General features: G+C 35.9%; 1 protein-coding gene across 1 annotated transcript in view; it reads left to right on the top strand.

The window, feature by feature from the left end:
* The window catches only part of KLHL32 (kelch-like family member 32), a 167453-nt gene that overhangs the window by 55152 nt on the left and 97896 nt on the right, over nt 1-14405 (top strand). Inside the window, exon 4 of the mRNA XM_004673714.2 lies at nt 11456-11563. Coding sequence (XP_004673771.2) covers nt 11456-11563 — 108 coding nt within the window. The remainder of the gene's footprint in view (nt 1-11455; nt 11564-14405) is intronic.

The raw sequence follows: 14405 nt of genomic DNA on the forward strand, positions 1-14405 counted from the left end.
TCAATGTTACTTCCTTTTTAAATTAGAAAGCTGAGAGGATCATTGTCACATTCCCTTTAAAAATTATTTGCATCAATGACAGAGAAATCATTAACATTTCAGAGTTGGATTACTATTATTTTTATTTTTGTGCTGATAGTGCACTGTGTTCATTATAGTAAATGGAGAACGGTGAACTCTGGTCTGCATTTTATTTCTTCATTTAAACAGATCACTTCTACTGAATATACATGCTATGAAGCTGGAAAAAATATTTATAATATAATAATAGCTTACTTTTGTGTCATTTATTCCATGTAGTTACTGTGCTAAGCTCTTTGTCTGGATTTGTTTTAAGAATGTGTTGAAAGATTATTTCTCTTTTCTGCCATATCTTTTATGCTTTTCAAATTATAATTTTCATGCTGTTTTATTTAAATTGCAGTTTCACTTATGTTAATTGCAGCAATACAATCAACCTTAACTTCATTGGAAATAAGATGAGCCCATGTTTGAAGGACAATAAAGCTGATGAAAACCCTAAAGTTTTAGAAATTGGGTATTGAGCAGAGACAGATGTTTTATAAAAGAGGGGCAAGGCAGCTGATGAATTGGTGCAAAGAATTATTGGGATCTATAGATATGCTCTAGTTCCATTTATCAATTTTATTTAAAAAGCAATTCAAAATGACTTGTCCACATTGTAGGATAATCCAGCTGCTTGTCTGAATCAATTGCTTTTAATTAGCCCATTTGATGTTGATTAGATTTGAGGCTTCCATGCTTAGATTTCTAAAGATTAAATTAATAGTATTCTTATTTAGAGGGATGTGACTCTAAAGTGATAGAGGTATTTTTTCACATCATATCATTCATATCACTTGGTAATCACAATATGTATATTCGAGGCTTTCTGATCCTTGTGCACCTCATAGAAATTAGTTAATCTCATGCGAGATTCAAGTATAGGTAACAATACAATTACTCCAAGGTAGGCAATAAATATTCATCTTCTTGAGTTTAACTGTGGTTGGATAAAGTAGAGGAAAGGATGTCTAAATCTAAGCAGAATCTGATGTCTGCTTCTGTTTTTTAATTTGAATTGGTGGTCCCACTAGTTTCCCATTGTCCTTCAGAGGGAGACAATATAGTGGATTGAAGAGTAGTGGCAAAGTGTATGGGCCCAAGTCCCCATTCTTCCACTTATTAGCTTTATCATCCTGGAGCAGTTGTTTAACTTCTTTCTTCTTCACTTTCCTTATGTTTAAAATAAAGTAATAGTAGTACTTATTTCAAAGAATTGTGAAGAGAAAAATTTAATTCAGCCTAATAAATTAAATTCTGACAGCAAGGTCTAGCACCTGATAAAAGCTGGATAGATATTATTAAACTATGGATGTAGGGGGAAAAAGTTATTTTTCTTATTAGTGAATAAAGTTCATTTTACCCAAAAGAAAATGAACATCAAATGGATTAAATCTATCTGTATGTTTTATAGAATTATACATATAAAATGATGATTGTATTTTGTATAAATTCTAATAGTTAAACTAGATATCTGTGTACATATTGTCATAGATTTAAAAGACTTTACCTAGTTACTTTTGAAAGATATTCTTAAACTCTTTTCTCACATTTTATAAGATGTGGTAATGTAGTCTACATGAACAAAGCATCAAATGTGTTTGCTGAAGGAGTGAACTTGAACATATGGGATGACCTGAACACTTCATATTCATTGAACTGGCTTGTTCCGCTTCAGATGGGGAAAGTTCCAGTGAAGTGGTTGCTTAGCAACTAATGGAATTAGTTGAAACTGTATGTTAGCCCCAGCTCTTGGTCTCATCTGTGTGTGTGCCTAATAATGGGATAGTGGCCCCAGTGTGTATTGTCTGAATCACAGTTGTGGTAAACGAGTGGTGAATAAAGTGAAAGACCAACCGAGGGAAGATTCCACATCTGGATTGAGTGCTCATGTTTATAAGTTGCACATCTTGTTTTATGTTAGCATATTGAATAAAAAAAATTGAGAGAGGACATTAAAAGTAAAAGAAGATAAGAAAGGATAGGAAAATAAAAGAACTGTTGAAATTGTTAGTTAAATGTTTTAAGAATGATTTGGGCTTTAAAAGAATATATTGAGGAGATTCTGTACTATTATCTTCCAACATTCTTCCAAAAACTTCTCTCTAGAAAAGTGGTAATGGATTTTATGTGATGGTGTCATGTATTCTAGGGCAGAAACAACTGTATTTTACTGCATGTTCATATGCATACTTGATCATGCAAAGCTGGCCTGCTGCTCCCTTTCATACTCATGAAAAACATCCTGACATAATTAAGTCAGGTTTGTGGTCACGATCACACTCACCTGACCCTGGTGGCCTGACAGCTTCATCAGAGCACCAAAAAGCCCTTGATATCAGATTGGGCAAAAAATTGCGTTGTCGTCCTTTATGCCAAATTGAAAACTCTTACTGTTTGAATTCGATAGGAGTGATTTGTGTCATTAGGAACGGTGCGGTGACTGCAATGAAATCCTTTGCAGGGAAGTCTAGTAAGAAGGAAATAAACCAGATAAAGTCAATTAGAGTAACTGAGAAAAGGGAGGTGGTGTGGTAGATTTACTGAAAGCCTCTACCACTGCCACCATCCAAAAACATAGGGTGAAGTACTCATTTGAAGACCGTACTCTTAAAACTCTAGGCCTTTTCTTTGTTTCCTTAGCAGTAACACCCCCCAGTCTGGTGATCAGTTCTCTCTGGGATTTGAACTTGGTCCTTTTGCCTGAACTTCAGGATTTCTAGCGTTGGCTTCAAACATTAACATTATATAACCCAGAGAATTTGGATTAAAAGCTCTTTCCAAAAGCAGATTTAAGAGCTGCTACCACATCAGGTTAAACCGAAAGGGGAGTGACCTTTCTGAGCTTATGCACTGACAAAAGAAAGTTATCAGGAGGATAGTTATGATACCACACTTTGCATTTTCATGCCTCATTACTACAAAGACTCAGAAATGCAAGGGAGAGCTGTAAGCGGTGGAGGACTGACCATACCTTGCTTCTCAGTTTTTGTGGTTCACATGCAGCCCCTGTTAGAACCCAACTTGACATTTAGTAAAGGTGGTAAAATTTGAGATTCTTTACTTCTGTGAAGGTCTCTGTGATCAGTGCTCAGCTACTACACCTTCATTAGTAAGGGGCCAGTGATCTCTGAAGTACCTTTAAGTTTTAAAATTTTCTTTATAGAAGAAAAGCTGAGTCTTGAGCATATCCTGTGCACATTTGATAAGTGCCTATCCTGTGTCCTAGACCCAGAATGCCTCACTCTACTTCCGTGGTTACTTTACCTCTTCTTTTTCTTTTCAGATTTTCTACCTCTTCTAGCAATCCTGACCTCTAAATATGTCCTTACCTTGTAGCTATGAATTCCCTTAATTCATGCAGATTCTGTATGACACCTGCTCAGTCAATTCCTTCATGCAAGCCCCAAACTCTGTTTTGAGACAGCTGTCAAATGCAGGAAAGTCATGTTCTTTCTCTCTGTCAGTTTGTCCTTTGAAAAATTTGAAGGTAGGATTGTGCTATATGAAGGGTGAGCAGAAGGTGTCTGCACAGGAGTAATCCTTCATTCAATAATGGCTTGTCAAATATGATTAATTAGGAAGAGAAAAGGTGTCATTTCTAAATATCTGAAAGAGTTAAATTGGTGGCACATAAAGAATTGGGCTTCTTTACATAGTAGGCAGTAAAGTATTGAAATTCCTTACTGATGTGATATAGGGACAGACCAGAAAGAATGTGCCGAAGCCAAGGGATCTGAGAGGCTAACCCCAGACTAAAGCCAGATTTTCAGGTGCCATTTTCCAGAGTGTAACAAGTGACAAGGGTGAATAGGTACCTATACCCATGAGTAGATTACTGACTTCATGGTGGGCAACAGTTTCTGACCTTTACATGTACTATTTTTAGCTAAGAAAAAACCAGCGTTATTTCTGTCCCTTTTCCATGTCATCCCCTTCTCTACTGGGAGACCTAAGTAGTTGAAATAGAGCTGCCTTGAGGAGGAAGAGAATTCTAAAGAAAAATAGAAAAAACTACAATGAATCGAAGCAGCTCATGAACACTCTGTAGTTAATATAAGAAGTGACTGCCAAAAGCAGAACTGTGAAATACAGCATAATATTTTGAAAAAGCAAGCTACATATTTGAAGATGTAGGGAAAATCAGTAGGTTGTACAGTTTGTAACATATAAGGTACATTTTTTTTTCTATGCTAAAGTGGGGGAAAATCAGCACTTTAGAGATTTTTGCTGCCTAATTATATTTGTGCTAACATAATTTTACCACTTGTCCCATTATTTTCTGTCAGTATTAATATATTATTGGAGGGAGACTTAAACAGTTAAAAATATATAACAAAAACAAAGTGGGAAAAACGCACAAGTGGATTGTGTTACTTTTGCATCTGTGAGATAGAGAAGGTAAATATTCCAGCTCAGGTATGGTCAGAGCTCTTCTCTTTTTAATGTCAGGAAAATGAGCCACTGTGGCTAATTGAACAGTCTCATTAAGTGAAATTTACTGCCCATTCTATATATGAGGTATAACCAAAATGCAATAAAGGATATTCACCATTAACACTAAATTGAGCAAAATGTAACTGCTGCTGATTCAGAAATTAGCTCAATTTCTGTATGCCTCATCACCATTATAAACATCATTAATAACATAACACTAGGTATATAAAAGATATAAAAAGTCGGGTTAGATCTGCTGCAATCATTGCAAAATGCTCTTGTATAACTTCCTTAAATTAGTCTATATGCTTTTTTTTTTTTTACATGTTTAATTTTATTTTGCATACAAGAACTAGAGTACAGGCCAGAGGTGCTCGGGTCGGGGGTGTGGGTGAGAGGATTCACCAGAGATAGTGGGGAGCAGAACAGACAGATTGACTGAAATACATTGCTGAGGGGAGCAGTGGGTGGGTCAGGAGAGGGCTGTTGCACCATGTGAGTCAGTTCTCTGGCCAGGGATTGAACTCGTGCTGCAGTGGCTGCGGCTATCTTCATAGTGCTGTACTTTAACCTCTTGCAACCCCAGGAAGGGCCCCCATATGCTTTTATTTAACTCTCCTGACATATAAGGGTTGCATGCAGCTCAAATAATCCAGCTATTTAATATGTATAGTCATTTAGATTATTGATAAAATCAGAACTCACAGATCATCATTCCCACATCCAGTGCTATTCCAAACCTCTGTGTAGTTCACGCATGAAAGTCATATTTCACCAAATTCGGGTGCCAGTCTACTTATTTTTAAAGATGTAGGAAAATTTCTAACAGTCAATTTGGTGACATAATATACTAGCATGAAATTGGTTGTAGCTCATCTTGTGACTGCAGGACAACTAACATGGCCCAAGAAATCCTAATTCATGTGCTGTGATTACAGACTCAATTTGTGTCATTTCCCTTTGAAATACAGATGGAATGACATACCATAAATCCACAGCAGTGTAGTAGGCATTTAAAGTGGATTGTATTATGACTAACTGGCCTTTCAATTGGAAAGATTTATGGTGAAGGCAACACATTATCAGCCAAGCGTGAGACGTGATGGATGTAAATCTTATCCTAGCCAGGGCTCTCTCAAAGACAACAGTATTAACTAAGTATTTTTTAAGCAAAATCTTATCCCATACTTGGGTGGAATATTGTTTAACTTTGAACTCATTTATATTTATAGTTTTAGGCACTCTTTAGCTTTAGCTAGTGCTTTTTTAGTAAGGTGTTAAAATACCTTACATTCAGAAAATTCTTTTTTTAAAAAAAATATTTTTAAATATACATTTTACATTGTTCTTCCTTTTTATACAATACATCCTTCTCCTTTCAGGTGTATTACTTGCAGCATTCCCATCACCAACTTACCTGTGCACCATCGCCAAAATCCCTTGCATAAGAATACATTTCCTTCCCTGTTTTGATACCTCTTCTCTCTGCCTCCCCTGCAGAGCGTCTCTGACTGATAGTTGCCTCTTAATTTTGCCTTTTCATTTATTCTAATTTTTTTCCTTGTCCATTATTTGGTTCCCCTACATTCCTTGGATGAGTGAAACCATCTGGCATTTTTCTTTTTCCTTATAACTGATTTCACTGAGCATAATCTCTTCCAGCTCCATCCATGTTGCTGTGAATGGCATGGGGCTTATCCTTTTTGATTGCTCAATAGTATTTTGTTTTGTAGTATACCACATCCTCTTGATCCAGTCATGTATTTGGGGGCATTTGGGTTGTTTCATGTCTTACTTATTGTAAATAGTGCTGCCATAAATATAGGGGTGCAGGTATCCTTTTGAGTTAATTTTGTGGCCTTTGGGTAGATTCCTAGGAGTGGAACTGCTGGGTCATATGGAAGCTCAATTTTTAGCAGTTTGAGGAACCTCCACATAGCTTTCCATAGTGGTTGTACCAGATTGCATTCCCACCAGCAGTGTGGGAGAGTTCTTTTTCCTCCATATCCTTGCCAACATTTGCAGTTCCCTGTTTTTTTAATATGTGCTGTTCTCACTGGTGTAAGGTAATATATGATTGTGGTTTTTATCTGTATTTCCCTGATTACAACTGATGCTGAACATTTTTCATATACCTGTTGGCCATTTGCATTTCTCCTTTGGAGAAGTGTCCTTTTTTGCTCTTCTGCCCATTTTGTGACTGGTTGTTTACTTTGTTTTTGTTCAGTTGTGTGAGCTCTTTGTAGACCTTTGTGATCAGTCCCTTATCAGTGAGTTGTATGGTGTGCAGAAATTTTCTCCAAATCACTAGGGCATTTCTTTGTTTTGGTTAATGTCTCTTTTGCTGTCCAGAAACTTTTTAATTTGATGTAGCTCCAGCTGTTCATCTTTTTCTTCACTTCCTTTGCATTGGGGGATATGTCTTTAAAAATATTACTGAGATATATATCATGTTTTGCGGAAAAAGTCTTTTTTATGTTAAACAGATTATTTTTGTTTATGATGATCTATTTAGAAAAACAGGACATTACCCACAGATAGATTGTTGAAGAATGTATCTGTTCATTTGTCCATTCATCCATTTATTCATTCATTTACCTGTTTCACTATGTCAGATGGCCAGGTTCTCCCTTACTTTGGTGGCAACCTGTGAGGCTTTTCCTAGTCAAGGTTCCTTGTAAATTTCTTAAATTCAAGGCATTGACCTCGATCTAATCATTACCTTTATAAAAAATAGTTTACTTAACTAACTTACTCATTTTTTAAATTTATGGTATGTTAAATTTGTAGCACTAAATTTCCAAGACTATGGAATTTTATTGAATATTTTTTTCAGTGTCATTTCATTACATGAGAAATTAACACTCCTGACAACACTGAATAAAAGGGTGTAATTTGAGGACCTGTTTTATTATACATCATTTCGCATAAAGTCAGAGTTTTCAAAAACCTATCAATGATGTGAAGTGAGGATTTACAACGATGGTATGATATCATTATGGAGGTTACATATTTTTAGAAATATTAGTGTTGACTTTTATGATGGGTCAGAGGGTATAAAATTAGTGGTGAAAGTAAAGTCTTGACATCAGACATTGGAATTTTGAGTGAAATTGTCATCACAAAAATATTTGAAAGGAATAAATTTAGGCAGAAGTTGGGTGGAGGAGGCTGTTTCTTAGCTACCATTTCAATTGGGCTCAAAGGAAGACATGGAAAAGTAGAACAATCAACCTGGATTAGAATATAACAGTATCATTAAACATCTACTATGTGCCAGTATTACGCTTGACACTGAGCATAACTGTATCTATATCTTGAGACAACCCAAACAAGATAGTTTTATTTCCATTTTACAAATAAGGAGCATGAGGCTCTGAGAAATTAACAAATAAGCCAAAAGTTATATGTACAAGGAGAATTGCCCACAGGTCAGTAGGCTACAGAATCAGGATTTGAATTGGACAGTATGTTTTCCTATATAATTCTGAATCTTAAAAGTAAAACAAAGTTTTTAAAAGGCACTTACAAGTAATGCACAGGTAATATAGGTTCATGGTTAATGTCTAGATCATAGTTATGTCTGTCTCTTCTCCTTCTGGAGTTGTACCCTGCACTGTATCTACCACTACCAATTTGGTGATCTTTTATTGTTTATACAAAATTGTACAAATATGTATGTGTGGTTTTTAAAGGATTGTGTTCTTGCCCAACTCTACCAACCAGATTCTTGTAGTTGAGGATCCTTTCTTGTCCTATGTCAGCATTGCAATTAGCTTTGAAAGACCTCTAGGAAAGCACATTCCAAAAACTATCTTGGCCACTTGTTCTGTTATTTAACTTTTCTCAGGGACATTTTCTGTTGCATTAATCCAAGTAATTCTTCTGCAGCCTGAGTCATTTCTGACCTGCTCTGCCTACAAGGTTGGTTGAGAGCAGCTGTCACCATATCGGTGCAATCCCAGCTTGGAAGATCTCAAAAAAGAAATTAGTGTGGGGAATATTAAAATTGGAGCACCCACATAATTAAAAAAGATAATAAAAGCGACTGAAATTTCTTTAATTCTTTTTTTAAGTGGGTATAAAATAATCTAGTAGCCAATTCAGAATTCTAGAAATTGAAAGATTTTCTTCATTGTGACCTGTTGTTTTTAATTTTGCAATTTCAAGTCTTCTACATATGTATAAACAGAATCCATTTAGCTTTAGAGTCAATTTTCTATTAGCATTTTTAAAAAAATCTATAGCCATACTTTATTCATCCTCACACCTACTCACAAAATAGGAGTGGTACTTCTAACATATAGATTTTTTAACTGCTACTTCTAAGATAACCATACATTAAAGAAATTTCACTTTATTTCATTGTTGCTGCAGAATATAAATTTGCTAACAGTTTGTCATGTTAGGCACTGTACTGGATACTTATATTTCAACCATATTATCTTAAAAGCAGTTCATGAAGTGAGTATGATTTTTAGCCTCAATTTCCAGATCAGAAAAATGGGCTACAGAGAGATTGCTTGTTTGTTCAAAGAGTCACTTGCCAGTGTAGAAATCCAGAATTGTTCAGTCCTAAGTTTTGTCTTAATCACTTCACTAAGCCAATGTGACATTAAATTGAATTTTCTTAACCTACCAATAGTACCTTAACTGCCTGATCAGCATCAGTGAGAAGACAGATCAAATCACTAACTAAGGAAGTTGTCCATTTGCCTTTAATAGCTTCTAATGGAATGTTTATTTTTTGGTAAATTTCTGAAAGCCAAAAGTTTTTGCATGTTTGCTATTTAATATGTCAAATATAATTGCATGTAGCACATGTTTAATACTCCCAGTGTCTTTAGAATAATTTGGGTCCTTTTAAAATTTTTCTCAAATTGTATTTAACATTTTCATTAAGAAATTCCTCAGATGACAAGGGAGCAATAATTTTGCATTTTTAAAAGTACAGATTTTAACTCTAAATTAAGTTACTAAAGAGAATCCTACAAAATTTAAAAATCTCTAAAGAAATGAGATGGAAATAAGGACTCTAGAAAGAATAATGACCCATGAGTTAATTCCACTTTTTCTACACATCTTAATTTGAAATATATGGAATTGCGAGAATCAAAACTTAGTTTGTTAAAATTTAAAAAAATGCTAAAAGATGTAAATCTTTTATCAGAATAGCCAGTCCTCTTAAACTTCTCTTTATCTGACACCAATTGCAAGTTTGAAGAAATTCCTAAAACTATTCTCATGCTCTGTAATTCACTAGAAAGAGTCACAGCATTTATTTTCACTAATGGATATGGCGTATTACAGGGTAAGTTGTATTTAGGACAAGCCAAGGTAAAGATGCAGAAATCTAGAAGAGGACCAAATACTGTATTTGTGATTATTCCCACAAAGGTACTAGCCAGTTACTCCTTTTGCCAAGTGACAGTGTGCATAGAGGCCAGGAAGCTAATCCCAGTCTTTATTGTCCTAAGTTTTACTGGGGCTCATTCACACACTGTCTATGTGCCTGACCTTTTCTTTCCAGCATCTACTGGAAGTCAGGTTAATATATTTAGTGTGTAGTTACTTTGTCAGTTGGAACTAATACAGCGTGTCCAAATCTCCCATCATAAATGATGTTAGACTGTCACTTGTCAAAGCTCCCAGGCAAACAAAGATACTTCTAGAAGTAGCATAAACTAAGTCAATGGTAGTGGCCCATGTTTCTCTTTGGATAAGGTTATTTCTTCACTGAATAAAATTTTACACTACAGGCTATTGTAGAACGGAATACTATGCTTTTCTAAATAATATATTTCTTTTTCAGTAATCAAAATTGAGTATTTTCCTTATATATGGTATGTCAAACCTATAGCAAGTATACAAATTGTGGGGGTCTATAAATCCATGCCTTTGTTTAACTGAACACATTTTCTTTTCTTTTCTTTTTTTTTTTTTTTAAAGATTTATTTATCCATACAGAACTGGGACCCAGAGGTGCAGGGGCGGTGAGAGGCTTCACCAGAGACAGAGCAGGGAGCAGAACAGGCAGATTGACAAAGTACACTGCTGAGGGGAGCAGCAGGCGGGTCAGGAGAGGTCTGCCACGCCATGTGGATCTCCTCCGGGGCAGGCAGGGATCGAACTCATGCTGAAGTGGCTTAAGCTTCTTTGTGCTGTACTTTAACCCGCTGCGCCACCAGGGAGGGTCCATTTTCATTTTTTTAACTTTTAAGTTTTCATTTGACATACCAAACATCTAATAAAATAATTGATTTTCAATAAGTTGACTATTTGTATAATTGGTTTGGGAGAAAGTTGATTTTTACTAAATAAAAATGCCTCTCAAACTCTAGAGGGAACCAGATGATGGATGACCTATTATTACAGATTGCTAAATTCTACTCTGATATTCTGATGCAGAAAGTCTGGGCTAGAACCCTGAGAATCTACACTCTACTAAGTTCCCAGATGATGCTGATGCTTTTGGTTCAGGAATCAAACTTTGAGAACTTCTAGACCAGAGAGTGTGATATATGCAGATGAGAGGAGAGTTGTTGAATTGAAGTGAGGCAGAAAAAAAGGGCAGAAAAAAAAAAGTCTAGAGACAAAATTGTAACTGTCCATGCCCTGTTGGTAAGTGTTTAGGCTTACTACATATTGATGGTAGCAGTGAGACTGTAGGATTGAGAGAATGAGTTGAATGAGTGGGCTAAATACAGTTATCCTAAGGAACAGCTATGGTACTAAATGAGAGTCTGTGCCAGAAGTGTACAGTTCTGTATACATGTTACTTTAGCTGCCAGATAGAAAAAGATTTGCAGATAGCTGTGTGACTGAAGTGTTTCAGAAACAAAATCAATCTTCAACTTAGAAAATTTTTTCTTCGTTAGTTTCTGTAGGGCTTTGTTTTAGTCCCTTGCCTTTTAGCTCCATAATTCTGTTTTTCTTTGTTTCTCTTCCATTTCAGGCAATGTTCAGTCTTTGTATGGTGGAAAGTGGAGCTGATGAGGTGAATTTACATGGTGTGACCAGCCTTGGCTTGAAGCAGGCTCTGGAATTTGCTTACACAGGACAGGTACGGACCAAGTACAATGTGAGAGGCTAAACATTTTAATCAATGCAGTAGAGATGATCCTGGTAGTATGAGATTTATTTACTTCTGTTATATGTTTCGCTGTTAGAAAAAGACTTTGTAAATCATTTGACAAGATTCAACATCCATTTATGATTAAAAAACTTAAAAAATAGTAATAAAGGGAACTTACCTACACATAATAAAGGCTATATAGAACAAGCTCACAGCTAGCATCATATTAAATGGTAAGAAATTGAGAGCTTTTCCTTGAAGATTAGACAAGGATGTCCACCATCACTACTAGTTTTCAATTTATTATTAGAATCCTTGCTTAAGTAGTTCATAAGAGAAAGATGCAGCAGGAAATCAAATTGGGAAAGAACTAAATGATTGCTATTTGCAGATGACATAAAGATTACACTAAAAAACTTCTAAACGTATTAAGTCAGTATAGTGAGATCATAGGTTGTGAAATCAATTTACAAAAAGAGACTGCATTCCTATATGCAAACAATGAACTAGAATAGAAAGAAATCCATTTACTGTCACTTCAAGAAGTATTGGTGAGGGCATAGAAAAAGGAATGGTTATATGTTGTTAGTGGGAATCATAGCTGAACCTTCCTTTACAGAGAATGCTGTGGAAATTAGAATATGATGATCTAAAAGCCAAATTTGTTTATCACTAAAATTGTTGTAGAACTTGTATGTGATCTAGCAGTTCCACTCATAGTTATTTACCTCCAGAAAATTGCAAAACCTTTAAAACCCCAGTGCAGTACTATTTAGAATGGCCAAGTTATGGAAACAATCTAAGTGCCCGGTGATAGATGAGTGCATTAAGGACATGGGGAGTATATACACAGTAAGACATTACTCAATTTAAAAGAAAAAGTGAACTGTTGTAATTTGTGATAATATGCATGGAACTGGAGGAAATAATGCTAAGCAAAATAAGTGAGAAGGAAAAAGACAGCTATCAGATGGTGTCCACTAATATGGAGACTATAGAAAAACAAAGGGTGAGACAAAAATAAACCAAAAGCAAACCATAGATCTGACTGTAAAACTGGTAAAACCAGAGGAGGGAAAGGAAAATAGAGAAAAGAGGGAGGGATCCAATCGACTATGGTGGAGAACCTTGGTGGTGAATGTGTGTGGTTTCATCCAAAAGCAGTGAAACATTGTCTCTGAATTATGTACAGTGTTATAAATCAATTATCACCTCAAAAAAAGGAAAGTGACACATCTGTTTGATTTGTAACTGAGGTATAGGAAGGTAGGTAAAGCAATTTGATTTTAAATATGATCCAGTGAGCACTATATTTACATCTTATCTCAGTGGCTTCCTCATATAGTCTTACATGCCCTAAAGAACTATCAAGTGGGAAAGAGCTTGAAGATAACTTGAATTTCACTGTTCTTATTGAAGCTCAGTGACTCAGTCCTGGCATTATTGCCTTAAAAACAAGAACAACTTTTTTTTAACTCAAAAATGCTAAGTCTAGCATCTTGGCACCTTGTCTTCCACACATACCTCAGAGTCAGGGTCTTAAGAATTTAGATTAGAATGTAATGGTTTGAAAGCCAAATTTGTTCATCACTAAAATTGTTGTAGAACTCACAGGGATCTCTGGAGAACATCTGTTTTCTTTGGAACCTATCCAACTATATAAACCCAGATAGAGACTCCTCTATAAAGTTTTATTCTTTGGTTCTGTTTTACCCAACTTATGTTTAGTTTCTTATATGCAAAAATAAGGGCCTCTTTTAGCAGGATCACATCTTACTATAGGAGCAAGTAATACACATAATCTTGTATCTGCATTGCGATGCGAGGCATAATAGAAGCAGAACATAAAATGGGGGATAAAAAGCAGCACAGGTTGACAGGAGCCATCAGTGCAAAACCTTACAGAGAAAGAAATATTTAGGTCTTGAAGATGTGGGGAGTTCACTTTCTGCTAAATTTCCTTCTTCACATGCTTATTGAAAAGTTTGATTATTGTCCACTATCTTTCCTGGAGCTATTAGTTTGAAATATGTTTTGTTTAATAATTGAGGCAACTGTGTCAGCTGAAATGAAAATAGTGGGATTAAGGTAAAAATCATTCTTTACGTAGCAAATGCAAAGTGTGAAATGCAAAGTGTGGAACTCAAAGCTAGAGTCAACCAGCCAAATTTCAGCCCTTGGGATGTTAAGTCAGTCAGTTATTGTTCAGATAGTTGCTGAAGCATGCTTCTAGTGAGCAGAGTAAATAAGTTGTTTTTTTTATGGCTTAAAAAATGTAATCCTGGGTCCTCCCTGGTGGCGCAGTGGGTTAAAGCACAGCACTGAGAATCTAAAGCCGCTTCCGCATGAGTTTGATCCCCGCCTGCCCTGGAGTTGATCCACAGGGCGAGAGGCAGACCTCTCCTGACCCGCCCGCTTCTCCCCTCAGCAGTGTACTTCCTCGATCTGCCTGTTCTGCTCCCCACTCTGTCTCTGGTGAAGCCTCTCACCGTCCCTGCACATCTGGCCTGTACCCCCAGTTCTGTATGCACAAATAAATAAATCTTAAAAAAAAATGTAACACTATTTGTTTAACTTCAAAGCATTCCAGCATTGTAAACATACCAAATAAAAGAGAAAATTTACAAATTGTATTTCATTCAGAAGTTTCTTGAATGTTCATCGAGGCAGTGGTTCTTTGCTGACAATGAAGAGTTCCACAGTTTGTTAAAAAAAAAAAAATTAAAACTAGTGTACAGAACTAAAGACAACAAAATGATTCTCATGCCATCTCACCCTCACACCTCACCTCCCCTCCCCGTGCCACATACCCCTTTTCACAGATAGGAGT

The sequence above is a fragment of the Condylura cristata genome, unplaced genomic scaffold (genome assembly GCF_000260355.1).
Source record: "Condylura cristata isolate star-nosed mole 26May11 unplaced genomic scaffold, ConCri1.0 scaffold00001, whole genome shotgun sequence".
In the NCBI taxonomy this organism is placed as follows: Eukaryota; Metazoa; Chordata; class Mammalia; order Eulipotyphla; family Talpidae; genus Condylura; species Condylura cristata.